Source organism: Danio rerio, chromosome 13 (assembly GCF_049306965.1).
Source record: "Danio rerio strain Tuebingen ecotype United States chromosome 13, GRCz12tu, whole genome shotgun sequence".
Taxonomy (NCBI): domain Eukaryota; kingdom Metazoa; phylum Chordata; class Actinopteri; order Cypriniformes; family Danionidae; genus Danio; species Danio rerio.
The window spans coordinates 20,222,715-20,245,000 of NC_133188.1; the positions used below are offsets into that span (position 1 = coordinate 20,222,715).

The 22,286-nt window shown below is 37.2% G+C and overlaps 1 protein-coding gene across 4 annotated transcripts in view; it reads left to right on the forward strand.

Moving 5' to 3' along the window:
* tet1 (tet methylcytosine dioxygenase 1) overlaps window positions 1–22,286 on the forward strand; it is an 87,834-nt gene that overhangs the window by 41,780 nt on the left and 23,768 nt on the right. For 3 of the 4 annotated variants that reach the window (XM_021472701.3, XM_068218728.2, XM_073920049.1), the window contains one exon: window positions 20,089–22,171. In XM_021472701.3, the coding sequence (XP_021328376.2) occupies window positions 20,089–22,171 (2,083 nt within the window). Of the gene's footprint in view, window positions 1–8,020; window positions 8,302–20,088; window positions 22,172–22,286 lie in introns of those variants that run through there. The other variant, XM_021472702.3, reaches the window with a different exon arrangement.

The window sequence follows — 22,286 nt, forward strand, 5'->3', positions numbered from 1 at the left end:
GCAATTACAGAAGCCAAGTGCATCCATTAAATTGTCCTTTGTGCATTTTGTTGGCTTTTATCCTTGTTGTTTGTGCGCAGAGCAAACCACCGGTTAGCCTTCCTGTATTCACACACACATACGCACACACTTCCCTCCTGACTGAGGAAATCTCAGTGAACTGAGCTATCCGCTCTAAACAAGAAATGCCAAACTGCTACTGAGATGCTTTGATATGTTGTTGTTGTTGTTGTTGTTGTTGTTGTTGATCTATGAAACTTTGCATTGTATGCAAAAACTGTTTGCATAAGATGTAACAGGGCAGCATCAGCAACGACTGAATGGCCTGAATTAAGGTTTTATTCCAGCCCAGGCTTATTAAAAATAATCGTTCAGCCTACATTTTTAGTGAAACCTGAAATATGTTGCTTCAGTTACGTTTTAGTGCCTGTTTCAGGAGACAAATCAACTAGAGGGTGCCATTTACATTTGTGAAAATCTGAAATGCTTAACATAGGTTAAATTTTGTTCAACTTAGGCTCATTCTAAAAATTGTAGTCCTGTTTCTGGAGATTATTAGCAAATTATGTAGCCAGAAGTACTTATGGCTGCATTTCGTCTTTAAACCGAATGCTACATGGCATTATGATGCAGATTCTTTTTGCGCTGACCACTCACCTCTTTGTGGATGGCTTTCCCACTGTTACCAGTTTGTTAAGTAGCTCTCCATGTATGTCGGATGACTTGAGATGCAGAGAGGAGTTGACCACAACGACGGGGTTTGAGTCTGGCGTAAAACGGTTCCAGAAAGTGGGTAAGACAAAAACAGAAGGCAAAAAATAAAATAAGCAAGTAAATAACAGGGTTAGATTGTGGTAAATCTGAAAATGTGGTCAAAATCAGGCGAGGGCATTTCTTTTTTTTGGATTGCTTTTTAAAACTGTCATTGGGTTTAGGGACACGGGTGGGCGTCGGTCAATCCGTGCTTTTCAAAACACTCTTGGTTGGGACTGGGGAGGAGGAGGGTGGGTCAGTTCATCAGTCAGTCATTCTGTCAGGCAGACGACAGCAACCTCTGGTAAATTTATGCAAGAAAAGCAGACGAGAACAGCACTCATTAGAGAAATTTTAGATCTCAAAAAACAGATTTGCAAAAACAAAAACTCCAAAAAAATGCACCTCACCTGTATTTGGTGCTCTTCAGAAATGTATATAGTGGTACATTTTCAGAATGTGCCTTGGTTGGTTCTGATGTCTCACAAACCCTTGGTTTTTTGTTTTGTTTTTGGAACTGTGCTTCACTCAAGTGATATTGAACACCAATACATCACTGCACAAAGTGAACTACAGACCACACCAGAAAAGTTGTTCATATGTAGATAGACAGGTGACGTAAATGTATTTGATTGCTAATCATATTGTTTAGTTGTTTTGTATGGGATCAAAATCCTGACAAATTTTTTGCGGTTGTAGATCAATTAATCATTGGAACTAAAAAAAACGCAACACACACCTCCCACCAGCGTCTACTGCTACTCGTGTGATATTGCTCATATATATATATATATATATATATATATATATATATATATATATATATATATATATATATATATATATATAATGAATAAAGGTGTTAATAAATAAAGGTTTAAATGAGCATTTCATACAAACATTTTAGAGAAAATGTCAGATAGGTGGGCCTTCAAAAATTGATCTTAGAATTAAGTGGGCCCTGAAGTGAAAAAGGTTGAGAACCCCTGATGTATAGTCTGCCGTTTGTGATGCAGCTATTGACTTCAACAAGAATTCAACAAGACAAAATTTCCCCTAGTTGTAGATTCACTGATATGCCACACACTGTTTATTCCTCCTTTGTTATGGTGATAAATGGTGCTGATGATTGAGAGGGATAAAGACGGATTTCTCCTTTAACTTGCTGACATGCTCACTTGTTGCTGGTGTTTTTGTGGTGTGAGTCATTGGTCACTTTGTCACAGTGCAGTCTCCTTAAAGTGGAAATTCATATATAGGCTGCCTGTAACTTGTGAAGGCTAGATAGCTTTTTAAAGCACACCATATGGACGTTTCTCCAATTGGCAACCTAGCACATATGAGAGAAGACAAAGAAGGGAGGAGTTCTGGGTGGTGTTGGAAAAGATGAGTACAGTCTATAAGTTTAAGCTGCTCACGCTGATGATTAAAGGCACATTTTAAGCCAAAAGTGAACATTCTCTCATCATTTACTCACTTCAGTGTTATTCCAGACATCTCTGTAGCTTATTTCTTTTCTAGAAACACATCTGGAGGAATTTATTTACTGGATTGTACAAGTTGCTCTTTTAAATACAATCTAAATGACTAGAGACATTGTATAGTTTTATAACAACAAGATAAGAAAAATAATTTTAACTTTTGGGTGAACTAACCCTTTAAAGCAGAGGTCTTAAACTCAAATTGGGGGGCAATTTCAGTAACTGACAATTAATAGGAGGGCCGTTTTAACATTCAGACACATGAAAAAAGTGTAAACATGATGTAATTGATGCATCTTAGGACAACAGACATGATGTTAAATGATGCTTATATATTACAAGCATTACTTGTCACCAGTGATAATGCAAATTAGCACGATTTTGCGTCACACTGTTACTGGTTTTTAAAGAGTTATTCATGTCATATTCTAGCAACATACGCAAAAAAATAACTAACTAAACCGAAAGGCTCTAAAACTCATGTAGATGTTTTGTTTGTGTTGTTGTTTCTGGAGTAATCAAAGTGCAAGCTGTATTTGCTGCAGCTCATTTCGTTTAAAGACACACTCACACAAAAACATACAAAATATATAATAAATAGTAATAGTAAATAGTAAACTGTTAGTGATTTTGAACTGAAAACATGTTCTGGAGATATAAAGCTTAAAAAATTGGCACACTAGGACCCTTTTAAGAAAATAATTTAAAAAAAAACTGTAGGCAAATATTTAGTCAGAGGATAAGGCATGATGAAGCATGCTTGGATCCGCATGCATTACTCACATGAAGGCTGGTGATTTCACATGCAAAAAGTACTGTCACTAGTGCCATTATAGCATCCTCAGAATATTAACCAGAATCGGCCTTTATGACCATTGTGAAAGAGAATAGCACAGGTCTATTGTCCACTGATGCAAGCGTGAAGAAAACTGTCTTAGGGCAGCTGAGTCACTGCACGACTCAAACCGATTCCCATCAGCCACCTCACTTGTGTTCACACAAAGCCCTGCAACAATACTCAGCCATCACAGCACACAGCAGGCTGGCTTAACATGGACGGCTGCTTTAGACACAGGAGCACACAGGGATGGTCAGTCCTTTATGCTGCTTACGCTTTGAAGGAAAGTTTCATCCAGAGTGAGGATCAGATGAAATGTCTTAGTTTAGACCCACTTGAACTCGCTGGTTCACTTCAAGCTTTAATAATGAACTAATAAGCAAACCGAAGTTTAAAAAAAAAATAAAATTCTTGTAAAAAAGTAAGAAAAGGTGTGATTAATGTAGGTTTATTGCTGAATTAATTGGAAAATTAATGGTTACAAAACAATCCAGACAGACCAGTTTAACAGTCAACGGCCACCAAGTCAAAATATAAGCTGGTCTTACCAGCTTGAGTTACTACACAACAACATTTCATATTGACTCAACAAACCATGTCCTGCTGAGGGTCTGCAATTATTCTTCAAATGTAGTTTATAACTCGACTGCTTTGTTTAGATTTTAGTAACTAAAACTTTGACTTTTTATCATGGTGACTTGAGAAAGCCAGCATACTGTTATACTACATAAACTTCTTCTTCTTCTGAGACTAATTTCTATATGCATCTTCTCCTAGACCGTTCATATTGCAACCACCAAACTTTTTACAAACCTATAAACTGGTCTCACTCTGGTTGCTCTAACTTTTCCAACTGATCTGACCTATGGTTTTCTAAAAACTGACCCAGAAAATTCGGAAAAGTCCCATTGACTTAACATTGGACCAAACTTTATGACCTCATAACTTTGCGCCAGACTGTCATAGAGACTTAATGTTGGGCCCTTTCAAATTACTAGTCACGCCCTAGCAACCACTTACAATCCCCTAGAAACTGTCCCATAGACTTCTATTATAAAAACTGCCATCGACCTTACATTGAACATACTAACGACATACCAATCCATCCTGGAAACATACCAATCCATATTGGAAACATACTAACAACAAATCAGTCCATACTGGAAACATACTTGCAAATATGTTAATTCATATTAAATTCATGCTAGCATGCTAATTCATATTTTAAACATGCTAGCAACATGCTAATTCATGTTTACAACATGCTAATTTATGCAAGAAACATGCTAGCATAATGCTAATTTATGTTAGCTAAACCCACTGACAGTTCGATTGACCCAATCACCCCTTTTTCTAAACCTAGCCGACAGTGTTTTCAAAAGCACCGATTGACCCCATCATCGCCTTCCCCACCCAACAGTGTTTTCAAAAGCACAGTTTGACCCGATTATCCCCTTCCCTAAACCCAACTGACAGTGTTTTCAAAAGCGCCCATTGACCCCATCACCGCCTTCCCCAACGGACAGTGTTTTCAAAAGCACCCATTGACCCGATCACCCCCTTCCCTAAACATAACCAACAGTCCGATTGACCCAATCACCCCCTTCCCTAAACCCAACGGACAGTGTTTTCAAAAGCACCGATTGACCCAATCACCCCCTTTCCTAAACCCAACCGACAGTGGTTTCAAAAGCACAGATTGACCCAATCACCCCCTTCCCTAAACCCAACCGACAGTGTTTTCAAAAGCACAGATTGACCCCATCATTCCCTCCCCTAAACCCAACTGACAGTGTTTTCAAAAGCACCCATTGACCCCATCATCGCCTTCCCCAACCTAGTGTTGTCAAAAGCACCCATTGACCCGATTACCCCCTTCTCTAAACCCAACCAACAGTCTAATTGACCCAATCATCCCCTTCCCTAAACCCAACCGACAGTGTTTTTAAAAGCACTTATTGACCAATCACTCCCTTCCCTAAACCCAACCGACAGTGTTTTCAAAAGCACTGATTGACCCAATCCTCCCTTCCCTAAACCCAACCAATAGTCTGATTGACCCATTCACCTACTTCCCTAAACCCAACCGACAGTGTTTTCAGAAGCACTTATTGACCCAATCACTCCCTTCCCTAAACCCAACCGACAGTGTTTTCAAAAGCACTGATCGACCCTATCCTCCCTTCCCTAAACCCAACCAATAGTCTGATTGACCCATTCACCTACTTCCCTAAACCCAACCGACAGTGTTTTCAAAAGCACCGATTGACCCGATCACCCTCTTTCCTAAACCCAACCAACAGTGTTTTCAAAAGCACCAAATGATCCGATCCCCCCTTCCCTAAACGCAACCGACAGTGTTTTCATAAGCATCGATAGACCCAATCACCCCTTCCCTAAAACCAACTGACAGTGTTTTCAAAAGCACCAATTTAACCGATCACCCCTTCTCTAAACCCAACCGACAGTGTTTTCAAAAGCAATCCAGAAAAAGAAAAGCGCTTGTGGCTGCCTGATTTCTTGCAACATTCTCACCCTGTTACGTACTTGTTTATTTTATTTTTCTGGAACCATTCTTGCTGGACTTGAACCCCAACGTCATGGTCAACGTCTCTCTGCATCTCAAGTCCGCCATTGTCCATAGCTGGACAAACTGTTAACAGTGCAAAGCCATACATACGGAGGTAAGCAGTCAGTTGATAGCGCCAAAAAAAGAACAGAAGGCGTCGGCAGCATCATACTGCTTTGTAGCGTTCATATTATAGACGAAATGCAGCCATACGTACGTCTGGCTACATAATTCACATTCTTCAGAAATATATATGGGGGTACATTTTCACTATGAGCCTGTGTTGAATGACTATTCCTTCCACACTATCCACACAATTCCTTAATAACCCACACAATTTGACCCCTCTTTTAGGGTTCTATAACATGTGATGCAGGACTTGTTACACATCAAAATTTTGTCCAGAAGATGATGATTCCCTTACAGAATCAAAATAGTGATGCTTTGCTATGTAAACATCACATTTGGAACATAAACATTTTGGAAATAACATGCCCAACACTAACACACATTCACTACTATACGAAAGATATGTATAATTGCCTCAGTGTCTCCCTGGTCCTTGTATTTAGGATTTGCGCTAGGGCTAAATGTAGCTGGTGTTTTCATGTGTCCTCATCTGACCTGCTCCGCCATGTGTGTGTGTGTGTGTGTGCTGAACGGTACAGCGTGTGACAGCTGCAGCACAGCGATGAAGGCTCTGCGACTGCGCCATTACGTCCACTCCAAACGCGTCTGTATGAAGAGATGGAGAGCCTGAAGCGTCTGCCATCCTCACAGACAGGCTGTGACGGCGTCTGACGTCATTTAGAAAAACAGCTGTGTAGCAACACGCTTAGTCACACTCGTGCATTTCGGCTTTCATCCTCTTGTTATTTTGAGCACATAATCCATGTTATGTTGCATCATGGATGGGCTGAGTTGTTTTAGGAATATTTTTAGATGTTCTTATTTTAGATTTATTGTAATAAAGATGAATGCTTCGCAGATGAAATAACAGGTTGTTTTAATAGATGAAATAGCTCTTTGGCAGATCGTAATTCCTGTTGGTAGGCTTGGGAGGTTTGTCTGATTCTAAAAATAGAGATTGTTTTCCCTTTGCTTTTATTGATTATTATTAATAATAATAACTTGTATTGTATTAACTACTAATAACACTATTACTACTAATAATAATGCTGCTTATAATAGTAACAATAGTAATTTCTTAATATTTAGGAAATATATTTGTATTGTTTAGTATTTGGTTATGTATTTAGTTTATATTCAGGAAAATAATTTAAACGTGATTTATTTTAACGCATTATTTCATATATTATCACTATTTGTAATAATTATTATTCCACATTTTAAATTATATTTATAACTTAATTGTTATTAGTTATTAAATCAACGTCTCTTGATGAAGATATGCTTATACTGTATATGCACTTACAGTTAAAGTCAGAAATATTTATATATATATATACATATATATATATATATATATATATATATATATATATATATATATATATATATATATATATATATATATATATATATATATTCCTGTTCTGTTCAACATCAAATTAATCAAATATATATATAATTTCCCAAATGATGTTTAACAGAACAGGGAAATTTTCCCAGTATGACTGATAATATTTTTTCTTCTAGAGAATTCTTATTTGTTTTATTTTGGCTAGATTTTAAGCAATTAAAAAAAAAACATTTTAAGGTCAAAATTATTAGCCCCTTTAAGCTTTATTTGTTTTTTATAATCTACAGAACAAACCAACGTTATACAATAACTTGCCTAATTACCCTAACCTGCCTAGTTACCCTAATTAACCTAGTTAAGCCTTTAAATGTCGCTTTAAGCTGTACAGAAATGTCTTGAAAAATATCTAGTCAAATAATATTTACTGTCATCATGGCAAAGATAAAATAAATCAGTTATTAGAAATGAGTTATTAAAACTATTATGTTTAGAAATGTGTTGAAAAAAATCTTCTCTCCATTAAACAGAAATTGGGGGGAAAAAATAAACAGCGGGCTAATAATTCAGGGGGGCTAATTATTCTGACTTCAACGGTATATGTATACAAAATATAGATTACTAATCTGTTATAAATAGTTTCTTATTTCTGGAATAAATTCAATATTATTTAAAAACATTTTTCCTGCACATTTTCAAACACAACGCCTCCTGATGTTCTTGGGAACTCTGTGTACTTCTAAAAATAGTTTGCTTGCATAGACCCTTTATTCTGCTCAGCCCCCCTCCCTCCTCGCCCGTCTCTGAACTCCAGTCCACTGTGCTGAGTGTCCAGTGCACAGTTTAGCGCACTCCCTCGTGCGTACTTGTAGAGTAAGAAACCACATAGGGGATCCTTTGTTTAGGAGGGTCTAGGCATGGCAGATACATTTACAAGCCGCTAGAGTCGGTCTGCTATTGGCTGCCGGTCTGCTGTCTGCATCTGCGAGCCGCATGCGTCGCTGTCTGCGGCAGTGTTGATCACAGCCTCGCTCCCCTGCACCGATCATGCAAACCTGTGCTGCTCGCACTGCATCGCAGACCACGGACACTTATTCTTCTCAAGCCCAGGAAGCCAAGATGGCTACCTATTAGGATTATGCTGCCCAAAATTGAGGGTCTGCCTCTGAAGAATGAGAAGGTAGGACTCCAGCCTGGCTTTAAATAATGGCTATTGTCTCAAACAGATGCTCCTAGGAGCAGAGTGTTTGTGTGTTTGCTCTTGTTGTCATTGCAGCATCAGTAACGTGCTTTAGTAAGTGTTTTAATTCTTTTTCCAGGTAGTGTGCAAAGATATTTGCAAAACACAGAAAAAAGAAAGATCGTAAAGTAGCAGATGTGTGTGTTTTCTTAAGTTCTTAAGAATATGTTGTGCGTTTTTGACACAGTGCCTGAAATCACTGTGTAAGAGTTTAGCTTGGCTAAAGGGAAAGCCGCAAGTGTGTGTATTCACCTGCAATGTGAGTTTTTTCTTTCTTTTTTTTCTTTGTAGTTAAGTTCAGAAACAGGAAAGCGGGAAAGACTTCAGAGAAACTACTACTCGCTCTTCAGGAAGGAAGTTTGCATTTTTAGTATTCGTCTAAGAAATGAGGGTTTGACACTGCGAACTTGCACATTTTAGCTTAACTAATGGCTTTGATGTGTTCAGATGAGGTTTGTGAGATGCATATGTGAGCTTTTGGAATGATGGTTCAATTATTGAGTGATTAAACACTTGCTGTTATTCCTCTCGTAGTTGTTTTTTATGTTTGTGTATGATTGTCTGGTGGTGTCAGGTATCTTCTCTTGCTCTGTTAGGGTTTGATATTCCCCTTCTGCTTTTACCTTCCTTGGTAACGCTTCCTAAGGGAAGCTTCTTTGGATTCTAGCAGTATGTGTTCTGTTGCTAAGACTGTGTCTGTGGGAGCCGTTACAACAATCAAGTGGAGACAAAGTCAAGTGTGACTTTTTTGAGTTTTCAAGGCTTCAGACACAACAAATCAAGAACAAAGGCACAGAGGCATTGCTGTGAGAGACTTAACGATTGACGTGCTGAGAATGAGCAAACCTTCCCTCTTAACATTCACTGATGTTTCCAATAAAAAGCACATCTTGTTTGAGGATGTTGTAATGTACAGCCTTTTTTTTTTTTGACCCATATGAATTCAAGAGAAGTATGCAGGCGACTGAGGAGATTTGTTTACTTTGAAGCACTTTTCTTTGATTTATTTATAAACATGAAAGTTTTGGCCGCTATTACTGGGATACTGTAATTCCAGAAGTTGTAGGTCTGTTTATAATCAAGCCTAGATACAATCTGTGGAGTTGTTACACATTTTCTGTTTGTATTTTTGGGATTTAAAAATGACTATTTCAAAATTACATAAACATGAACGTATTTTAACTACTGTATATGTATAATTCAGCTATGTATCTAGTCTTGTCTTCCCGTGTTCACGTGGGTTTCCTTCGGGTACTCTGGTTTTTCCCACAGTCCAAAGACATGCGCTATAGGTGAATTGAATAAGCTAAATGGACCCTTTGCTAAGCCCTGCCCTCCTTAGTTACTGTTGCTACGCCTGTCAAGCTTTTGTGCCTGGCACGGCTTTTTCAATGTGTGTGCGCCGGTGTCAGACATTGCCAGGGATATAATGTCATTTTTGGCGAACATGTGAGATATCCAAGAAAGCCAGACAAAAAAGGACTGCAGTATACATTACAGGGGTATATTCACGACATAATAGGCGACCTATTAGAGAATAATTCAATCAAAATTGAAGCTCGCTTAGCCTAGCCGCCTCACACGCTAACCATTTAACAGCTTAGCTCATGCTCAGCAAGAGAGGTGAAATTTAAAAAATGAATGACAATAAGCTGCGGGTCAAGTATATTGATCGCAAGTGTTCAGTTTGTGATCATATCTCGGTTTTGGTCTGTTGATTTGTAATTTCAAATATTTGTAGCTTAGAATAGATGGAAATATAAAGTTCAGTAAAGTTAGCAACAGATTCACAGAATCGTATTTTCCGGATCAATAACTCATGTAATTATGACCTATTCGCTATTAGTATGACTGAGTTACTAACGTTATAGCGAAGGCTTAAACAGAGAATTACTCACAATATCGAGGGAAAAAAAGGAATAAGAGAGCTGTGAAACAAAACCAGTTTTGTATTTCTGTAGGAAAAACAGTTTAGATTTGTTTAGTGTAAGAGGTGTGTGAGTTATTGCTGTCTGTCTATCACTGAATGTGTCAGGAATATCAATACAAAACCAACCTACCTCCGCTCCTTTAGAGCCCCTCACACAGTTTAAACCACGCTAGCATTTCTCCTCTTGAGTTTTAGGTTTTGAAAAGGGAAAAAAATTCCACCATCCAGTATAAACTTTAAGGATACCAGGTATCAAATTTGCAGAATCCACATGCACTCGCTCGAAAGCTTGACAGAGCCCCTGCGCGTAGCTACAATTGCTAAGCCACGATTGGTGAGAGGCGGTTTTTGGGTGCGGCTTAGCAAAGGGTCAATTTGCAGTAGTGTATGTGTGTGAAAGAGTGTATGGGTGTTTCCCAGTGTTGGTTTGTGGCAAAAGGGAATCCGCTGCGTAAAACTTATGCTGGATGAGTTGGCGATTCATTCCCCTGTGGTGACCCCTTATTAATAAAGGGACTAAGCTGAAAAGAAAATGAATGAATGAATGAATCTTGTCTTGTTTCTAGTGACACTGGTGGTTATTAAGTGAACTGCTGGCAATAACTTTGTGCACACATAACATACAGACTATGATTCAATGTCCTAATATACTCACAACACAGCACTTTTCATTCTTTTATTAGAACTGGAAAAATAGAGTACTGCTAAGAGTGGCGTTTAGAAAACTGTCAATTTGTGTTGTGGTCTTTCCTCTCAATAGCTGAGTTTCCATTCAAATGTGAAGCATTTTCAAAGTTCGGGAAAAAAAAGAAATAATTCTAAATGCAGAGTTGCTAGATCTACTCGTAGTAATGGTAACATACAGTAGTAATCAACTGTAAACAAGGCAAGCATAATAGTCATGTGATGTGAGTGTAATATTTGCTGCGTAAGCTCTTTTGTTAAATGCTTTTCCATCTTTCGTTATTCACATTAACCCTTTTTCCAACCCAAACCCACCCTAAATTTTATCACTTGTTTTTTTTTATAAAATGCTTCAAAATGCACATTAAAACAAGGTGGTTGAAAACCCAGCTTTTAACAAATATACAAGGAAAATGGCAAAACAGAAGCATCTGATCATAGCAGTATTGTTGTTTGTACAAGTTATGAAATTGATCATACTGTGGCGATGCGGTGGCGCAGTAGGTAGTGCTGTCGCCTCACAGCAAGAAGGCCGCTAGTTCGAGTCTCGGCTGGGTCAGTTGGCGTTTCTGTGTGGAGTTTGCATGTTCTCCCTACGTTCGCGTGGGTTTTCTCCAGGTGCTCCGGTTTTCCCCACTGTCCAAAGGCATGCGGTACAGGTGAATTGGGTAGACTAAATTGTCCATAGTGTATGAGTGTGCTGAAAGGGCATCTGCTGTATAAAACATGTGCTGGCCTGGATAAGTTGCCGGTTCATTCCGCCGTGGCAACCCCGGATTAATATAGGGACTAAGCTGAAAAGAAATAGAATGAAAGAATGAATGAACAACTTAATGAATGAATGAATGAATTTATTAATGATCACACAGACACACACTTTTCACATAAAAATGACTCTACAAGCTTTAATAGACTATCTAGGAGATGCTTTGTTGCAAGTTGTTCACATGTGAGCAATAAAAAGTGAGTAATATTTTAACAGTATTACATACATTAAGTAATAAAACAATGTCAGATAACTTTGAACTGTGCTTTATAACAGTAGATTTAAGTTATGTTATTTATGTTAATAATCGAATTTAATATGACTCGTTATGATGCTCATTTTGCCAAATGTGATTGGGTTTGTACATTATGTATTGATGGACCAAATGTCTATGTTGCTGGTCAACAGTAAAAGCCTGTACTCAGGTTTATTATCTGTTTCACCTGACAGAAGAATATTTTTTCCTCTAACTTCACTAAATTGCAATTAGAAGTATGGTTTAAAACTTTTTTTTTTTCAACAATTACATTATTTTTTTAACAAACTGATTGGCCTCTGCTGATCCTGCAGCCAATAAGATGCTTGCTTAATATTTAAATACACTGATTTAGTGTTACTGGGTAGCACGATCGCCTCACAGCAACAAGGTCCCTGGTTTGAGCCCCGGCTGGATCAGTTGACATTTCTGTGCGGAGTTTGCATGTTCTCCCCGCGTTCGCGTATTATTCAACTTTTTATTTATAGTCATGAATACACTTATCGTTTATTATTCCTAGTCATTTCTCCCATAGACAATAAAATCGTAAGCTCTAAATTGTGGCAACATATCAATATACTATCTAATTCAAACAGGCAAAAATCTTAAAGTTACTAATAAGACGATTTGCAGTGATGAGGCTATAGAAAATGCTTTTAATAATTTTTTTATTGAGTCTGTTCAAGAATTGTAAAGTAATTTTAACTGCACTAAATTATACCCTGAGGAACCAGATTATGTTCACCCAGACTGTTTACACAAGTATCTTGTAAAAAAGTCCTAAAAGTAATAGAAAATATGAGTAATTCTACGGCTAAGGCTATTGTTAATTTGCATTCTAAATTAATTAATCTGTCTGTCTGTCTGTCTGTCTATCTATCTATCTATCTATCTGCTTGAAAAAATAAAAGGGCCACTAGATAAAGGAAGTGTGGTTGGGGCAGGGTTCCTGGACCTAATAAAGCCTTTGACACTGTTGATTACGTATCTACTAAAGAAATTAAAAGGGTCAAAATGTCGGCAGAACCCTTACAGTGGTTTGGGTCTTATTTGGCATATTGCAATGTGTGAGGGTCAATGAGATGAAGTCATCTGTGCGTTCTAACAATATGAGAGTATCTCAAGGGTCTGTTTTTGGCCCAATGTTGTTTAGAATGTACATAAATGATCTTCTAGATTGATGCGCAGGGGTTAACTGCTGGTTATTTGCTGATGACATAGTCATCTATTTGCTGCTAAAACACCTTGCCGGGCAGGTAAGCAACTGACCCAGGCTTTACAACATAGTTCAAAATGGCTTGAGCTGTCTCATTTAATGTCAAGGAAACAGTTTGTATGTACTTCTCTGTAAGAAATAGGCCTGTACGGGATACATTTGAGGTGCTGATTAAAAATAAAGTTATTGAATGAATTTAAGTATCTTGGCATAACATTAATTTTAAGTTTAATAGTCATGTTAAAAATATAAGTAAGAAAGTTAAGCCAAGTCTAAACTGTTTTTATAAAAGGCTTTTTACATATCAAATTGCAAAATTACACATGCACACAATAATATTCTCTCACTTGACACATTGGATTACATCATGGTCACAATCCTCTTTAACTACATTGAAGCCTATTGACTCAATATATAAACAAGCAGTTACAGTTTTTCTCAGTCGCTTTGGTGCGTTTCTCACAACACCAGTGCATTTCTGCACAACAGGTAATGCATTTCTCAAAACAATTAGTACAAACTGCAAAACCTAGCTAATAACCTGAAAAAGCGCGTCACCTGCTCAAAATGGATAGTTCATTCCTCAAAAGCAAGTATTCATGTCAATCAAAGTGTCAGTGCCATCAAAATGAAAAGTCCTGACACCATTGTTTATGAACAAATTGTCAAATGGCTTTGTCATGTTTTCATTATGACAGTTCACTCTGGACATTTTTTCAATGCAAAAAAGTTAGATGTTGGTGACACTTCCTGAAAATGCTCAAGACAGCACTATATACTATTTGCACAGCCATTTATAAACTACAGTAAAGTTGGACATCACTGCATTTAGTGAGGTATCTCATTACAAGACCCTGAATATGTATGTTTCACATTTTTACTCTGCATTTGCTCTTTAAAATCCTAATTTATTTACAGCATTTTGCAAAAGAATAAACATACCCTTATTTACAACAAACATAAACTCCCGTGGGGTTGAACTGTGCACAACTGTAAACAATATTGCAGTACATATCGGACCTGAACCTGCAACATACAAAGGTCTGTAAATTATTCATCAAATTGTTCAATCTTAAAGACATTTTCAGGAAAATAAAGATTACATTTTTTTTATAAAGTTTGCTTGACCGATTTTGACATCAAGTTCAACATTTTTGAATGTCATGACTCAAGTAATGAAATTAGGATTATTAGTTTTTTGTGGAATGACTGTTCAGCATTTACAAGTTTAGTTCATTTTGACTGACATGACATAAGCAAATGATAATGTTATAAATAGCAGAGAGTTGTATGAAAGCAGTTGATGCATGTTCGAAAGCATCTGCAATTTGTTGAAAGGACTGAGAAACTGCTACTAGGATGTGCACAAATGACTAATTGTTTGAGAAATGCATGACCTGTTGTGCAAATGTAAATAGTGCTGTGAGAAATGCACCAAAGCGACTGAGAAAAACTGTAAAATTATGGACTCAAAGCCTATGCAATGGCACCTTTGAGAAGTTTTATGTACTCACAACCTTTTTAGTTTTGATAGTTTTTTTTATTAAATTATCTTAAATTGTTTTTTAAATGTTTAAAAAATCATGTTTCAATGCTGTTTTTGATCTAATCAGTAGGCATTAAACCTCTCACAGAGTCACACAGGCAGCTGCTAATGGTGACTGTCTAGTGCCAAAGTGCAAGACCTCTTTTGGTCAATCTGTTTTCTCTGTAAAGGGAGCCAAACTGTGGAAAGATTTATCTGTTAGCCTAAAATCAGAAAGTAATATAAATATTTTCGTAGTGTTCTTAAAAAGTAGATAAAACAAAACAGCACTGTTTGCACAATTAGTCTACTGTTAGTTTGTTGGATCATGTCGCCTTTGCTTTTGCTTTTAGTAATATAAAGAATTATGATGTTGTATGATAAATACTGTATGTATTTATTTTATTTCCATTTTGTCAATTTTGTCAAGCCTCCTGTGGACAGGTGTTGACTTGAGAATTAGCAAGTTTGCTAAAACGCTTAACCAAATGCATTTGGTTGTCCAGTGTAATTGTAAAGTCCTTGTGAAATAAACAAAATAAAACTAATAAATAATAAAATGATCATAAAAATCTAAATAAATAAAACAGTCATAAAAACAAGTGCACTTTGACATTGTAGAATAAGGTCAATATGCATCATGGAGTCAGAGCTCCTCTGAATCCCTTTACCTCCCTAACTCCACCTGTCTAGATGTACTTTCTGCTACTCGGATCTCCTGGTCATTGCCCATACTTACATGTCAAATGAATCAGATCTGCCAAGACCATTAACACTAACCAATCCATTAATATCCTAAAACATATGCTGTCATCACTGAAATTATTGTATTATGAAGGCATAGCTAAATAGATGTTTAAGTGAATTGTACACTAAAAATTCTAATAAGTTGACTGAACTAAATTAATTGATTAAACTCATTGCCTCAATTTAATTGAGTAATGGAGTCTCCCAAAACTTGCATATTTAAGTTTATTTAACTTGCTGGTTCTATAGTCTATACTTAAATTGTTCAGTTCACCAAACTTTGTAATATTTGTGTATATATATATATATATATATATATATATATATATATATATATATATATATATATATTGCAACACAATGAAATGTCTGTCACTTTTTTTATTTTTATTTTTTTATCAATGGAATAGTGGGGGGGAAATGCTGTTCTAATGGAACTACAGGGCATTAGAGGGCGCTGGTCAGACACCTGGAATGTATAATAGGTGAGTGGGTGAATGAAGAAGAGATTCAGTTGTGGTAGAGGGAATGCATGGTTCCCATAGACATATACATTTGATGTCGCCTACCCTGTTGTTGTCTATTGGAAGAAATGCGTCAATAGAGCCACCATTATCATCAATAATGTTACCTAGCACAAAATTTTCTAACATAATAAAACGTAAATACTGTTATCTTTGAAATGTTCTGATTTTGTGCTTTGTTTTCTTTGTTTGCTCGTTACTACACCTGTAAACAGTGCTAAAGTCCAGCATCTTGCACGTAGTAGCACTCGCTTGACTAGTGCGGTTGAATGACACTTGTCCTGGGAGCACAGTACAAATGTGGTGGCGCTATTGACGCATGCTTAGGGTCCCTATGCGATATCTAGTGTATATATCTATGCATGTGTCCTTGGAGCTACTTGCAAACTGTTTGGTAAACCTTGTGTTTTAAGCTCAGCCTAAGGACTTTCTTATTGTCCAGGTAACTGAATGTTTGGAAAATGTATTGGTATGCTGTCTGAGTAAGATTTGACGTTTTGGATACTATCATTATATAGTTTCATTCCTCAATTATCTGCAAGTCATTAAATCAACGCACAAGTAGATCAACATATTTCAATGCACTCAATGTTTTTTTACTCCGTATCAGTCACCAGGTTTTTTATTTATTTATTTTTTTTTTTTTGATGCTCAACATAGGGAAAAGACCATCATCCAACAGCTTAGTAATTTTTTTTGTTTTGTTTTAAGAGAAGTTTAAAGATATTGGGGGTTTCTTAACTCAATTTTGGGTACATTATTCTTTCATTTAATTCGACATATTTTCCATCTAAGAAATAAATTGTATATCTATATCTATCTATCTATCTATCTATCTATCTATATATATATATATATATATATATATATATATATATATATATATATATATATACACACACACACATACATACAAAAAAAACTGGTGACTGATTCGTAGTAAAAAAGAACATTGAGCACGTTGAAATATGTTGATCTACTATTGGTAGACTTGCAGACTTGCAGATAATTGAGGAATGAAACTTCATAATGATGGTATCCAAAATGTTAAATCTTATTTAGACAGCAAATTGTACCAATACATTTTCCAAACATTCAGTTATCTGGACTATAAGAAAATCCTTAGACTCAGCTTAAAATACAAGGTTTCCCAACTAGGACTTTACAATACAAACAGTTTAAAGTAGCTCCAAGGAACCATGCAACCACAGCTGAATCTCTTCTTCATTCACCACTCACCTATTATACATTCCAGGTGTCTGACCAGCACCCTCTAGTGCCCTGTAGTTCCATTAGAACATCATTTTTATTTCCATTATTACATTGATAACAAATAAATAATAATTTCAAAACATTTCATCCCGTTACTGCATGTGTGTGCATGCGTGTGTAATAATATACTATGAAAAAATGTTTAAATAAATTTTAAACAAACAATAAGTAGCCATTTATTCACAACATAATGAATAATTATACCTGAAGCCATTTGTTTTCTAATAAAAAAAGACCTTGCACTGAAGAGGTTGCACATAAGACTACATTTGAGAATGACCTATTTTTTTTTTTCAAAGGATTAATTATGATTTTGAGCTCACTACACTTGAAATATTAAGTTTATGCAATGTTATGCTACATAAGTTAAATTAACTCATATTTTTTAAGTGGTAGGACCAAAATGCTCAATTTTAAGTAATGTTCAGTCAACTTTACTTAATTAAGTAAAGACAACATTAGGGTTTACAGTGTATAAGCAGGGTTTAAGCGAACAAAATGATTAAAGAAACCTGATTATTTAAATCAGCCTTCAAGGCTTTATTCAGTCAAAAAGGCTGTCAAAGTATATCTGACCTATAATTCGTTGGCCTACTGATTTTCATGTTTAATTAAAGAGAAATTGAAGTAACTGGCTCAAATGGAGTGCTTTTGATTTTCTTAATCTCCATTTATAAAGCGTGTATCTGTTTTGTAAAATACTTGACTCTCTTTATCATCCAAAAGATCTATCACTGCTGTCTTACTAGAACACCATTGCTTTGGATTCATTTTGTTAAGTTTGCCCATCATTTGCATGAACTACACAGCATGCAGCTCTGAGGGTCTAATTTCCATGTTATTTTTGTAGTGTTTGCCACATTTTCTGATTTAAATCTCAGATGATCAGCAGGTATGGAGCGTTGCAGAGAACAGCTAAAGGTTTGGGCTTCTGCACCACTGGAAGCAAAAGATCTAAACATTTGGAAAAGCCTCTCATTTAGTCCCCATCCAGACTGCTTTGTTATTGAAAGTAGTTTTACTCATCTGATGCTGACCGCTTTTGTTTTACTTCTGGATGGGAACATCAGAGAAGCCGATTACCATTCTCTTCCTATTCCCCCTAGTAATAACAGTTGCAGCGGCTGCCAAGTTATTGCCTCACTCTTGTTTCGACCCCACTGTTGCATCAGCCTACTCCTGCTATAAGTGTTAATGATAAATGAAGGAGTTTTCCTGAATAGCACGTTGTTGGTGCTGTAAATGTATTTGCACACTGTACCTAAAGACAAATTTAACTTGTTTATAAGTACTAAAACATAAAACCACAGTTTTCACTATATGTATGAATGACTTTCGCTTGTATTTAGTATTTTTATTCACATTGGTTTACACAGGTAGTAAAATAGTTTTATGAGAGGTACACATGCCTTTTTTTTCATTGCGTCTTTTTGCTTGTCTGTATGGAGTAAACAATTATGAGGCTGTAATGAACGTTTTCAATAATGTTCACATTATGGTATTTTTAAATTATTGCTCTCAATTGAACTTATTAATGCAGTGCATTTACTGTAATTGCCTCATGCTTTTCTCTCATGATGGTCAACATGGCTTTTTTATTGTTTTGAATGCATGTTCATGCATGGTTAACTATGTGGGTCAAAGACAAGATGTCCTACTTTGGAGTCCACATCACACTGCATTTGCAAAAGTGATTTTATATACTCAGAAAGCATTGTAAATGCAAGTATTGTACATCTTACTTGAAAATTTAAGAGAAAAACTGTGAGTGATAAGTTTAATTTGTCATTAAATATTTATAGCATCACATATTTATGGAAAATAAAACAACAGGTTTATTGTGAACTTATTAAAATATGTAAGGAAATCAGTGATCATTTTTTTGTTTTACATTTTAAATGATGATAAACACTTTGCTGGCACATGTGTAAAACCTAGTGGCTTGAAGGATTGTGGATTAAAATAAAGATATAAAAGTTAAGAATCAGGAATCTTGGTGTAATGCATATTAGAAATAGAATTAGTGTTATAGCATGCTAATGTAAGCTAGTAAAACTAGGGGGTAAAATTTTTTTTTAAATTGTTTTAGGTCTGTATTAAAATTAAAACAATGTTGACTTTTGTGGTCTTTCAATGTTTCACATTTTGCATCTTCAAATGATGAATTCAATGCAGGCTCATTCTGATTACATACCCCTATATACATTTCTGGAGAGAGCAAAATACGTCCCAGGAGTTATCCGGAACACGGTGATGTATATGCTTTTTTAGATCTTAAATTTCTTTCGTGAGTGCCATTCGCGCCTGCTGTTCTCACGTAAATCCACCAGAGGCTGCTGTCGACTGATTTACTGACTGACAGACCACTTGTTTATTTATTTTTTTTGGCTTCAGTTTTTGTCTTATCTGCTCTCTGGAACCGTTCCTTACCAGACTCCAACCCCATTTTTGCAGTTATCTCAGCATCTTAAGTCAGCCAACGTACATGTTGAGCTACCAGACAAACTAGTAACAGCAGAAAAGCCATCCACATGCAGATAAGCGGTGTCATACGTAGCTCTGACTACATAATTTGCGATCTCCAGAAATGTATATAGGGCTTTCTGACATTTTCAGAATGAGCCTGTGTTGGATGAATTAGGTAAAGGGTACTTTTGTTTTTGTGTGTATTGCTTAATTACTCAAAGTTCTGTGCCATGATCTGCTGTGGCACCAGCTGTCACAAGTTGTGCTGACCAATTGCAGTATGTAGTGCTTCACACCACAGCCAAAACATGCTGAAGCATCTCTATATTTTTCCACTGCAGGTTGAGTCAGAGGCAAACTCAGTAAATGGCACAAGCTCAGAGCAGATGGAGGAGACCTGTGCGGCACCAGAGGAAGAGGCGCATTACATACCCGTAACACACAATGTTCCACCTGATATTATCACGCCTCTCCAGCATGGCTTGCTACCAGAACCTCCTGGAAAGGATCCCGGGACTATTGATGTACTTCTCCCTCACAGCTTCTCTTCAACCTCTCATAATGGTGCTGAACACATAAAATCAAATGCCCAGAGATATGTGGATCCCACCGAGACACCCGCCAATTTCCATAGCTCCACCATTAACAATAGGCATGAACCTGAGGTCGTTCAAGAACAGATGGTTCCTCTGAAGAAGATCAAACTGGAAGAGCAGCAGCTTGAGATTGATGACCAGCACTCCAAACACTTAGAGACCAATGGGTGCTATGAGGATGCTTTATCTACTCTAGCAGCTGTGGTCTGCTTCTCTAGTACGGATAGGAAAAGTCTTGAGGAGAAGCTTTTCGGTTCTCAGACCTCAGATGTGTGTTTGAAAACTGAGCCAAAAGAAGAACCATATCAGTGTCAGTTGAATCAAGAAGAACCTCCTCAAAATGATTACATTGCACTATCTTTACCCACTGTCCAGTCTCTGGTTCAACATAGGAATATAAGTGTTGATCAGGCTATAGCTATTGAGGCCTTGACCCAACTGGCAGCTATCCCACAAACAGTGCCCTTTAAAACAGAAAAGCAGATTCAGGACGCCCAGCAAGAAACATCTACATACTCTGCTCCAAGCAACCACATACCTATTCGGGTGGCTAAACCAGCTACAGATGTTGTCTCCAACAAAGTCTCGGTAATTAGTTCATCTTTGCACCAGACTTCTGTCATCCGCAGCTCTCTGAACACACCTACCAACTTTACCCAAAGTCAGCGCTGTGCGCCTCCTCCCAGAAAACTATCCCTGAAGGACCTTCTGATGGCCAGCTCAGAATGTGAAAAGCTATCGTATACCACAGAGAACCGAAGAAACGGTCAAGCACTTTGTAAATCGGACAGGTTAGAAGGCACTTTTAAGATGTATAGGCATGGAGAAGCGACTCCCATCTACAGAAAGAAGGATGAAGAGGAAGTTGCGGCTCAGTTGGTACAGCTTGCTTTTATGATTGAATCGAGGCAGGCGCAAGTCTCCGAAAACAGTCCACCAAATGGCATGGCTACTCAGAGTTTGAAATACAATCAAAATTATTTGGGGCAGCATTTGAAAAAGCAGAGGAAACCGAAGATGACACCATCAAAACCTAGGATGTCCAAGAAGAAAGTTGCTGAGATTGATGACAACCATTGTAGGATTCTTTTGGCCAAGAAGACACCCAATAAGAAAACCCCTCTCAAAGCCACCATTCAGAAAGCCATTTCACAACATAAAATGAGGTTCCAGCACAAAAGAAGTCCTTTTCTTCCCCAGGCCCAGATAGACCTGAAAAAATACATTGCAGAGGCTCAACACGAGAACAGGCAGCTCTTATACTACAACACAAAGAAAGAGCACTTGGAAACATTCATTGGTTCTGGTAGGCAGAATGGCTTTCACGTTAAATATGAACATGGAGGTCATTCTTTACCACCACAAAATGGACACTTTTACAATCATACAAATGACCATCTAGGTGCTAGCCAGTGCCCAAGGCATGAATGTGAACAAAAGGTTTCTCAGGTATCAAAAACCTACGATGTGCTAAATCCTGGTGCTAAACAACAACTTCTGCAAACCATGGCCAATGAACCCTTTAAAGACTTGCCACAAATCCCAGAGATGTACCATAAAGCCAATGGCTTTAATGGTCATCAACACTTGCACACAAATCAGAATGGATTTTACAAAGTGGAGAAGTCTGGAGGTGTTACGGTGTTGTCTGCATCCAGTGTACATTCAGAGAACGGAGACATGGTGTACGCTGGAGAACAGACTCCCACCAAGCACACGATCAACAGCTTTTTGGAGTCTCCAATGAGGTTTTTGGATACCCCAACCAGGAATCTCATCAACACCCCCTCCAAACAATCAATGGAGATCCCCTCCTGTGACTGCGTGGGTAAGTCAGATTGGCTATACCATAATTTGCAAATAATTTCAATTGGTCTATAACCCATGGCATGCTATGTGTAAAACTTGCCACTGATTGTTTGAAAGCAAACATTCATCCTGAT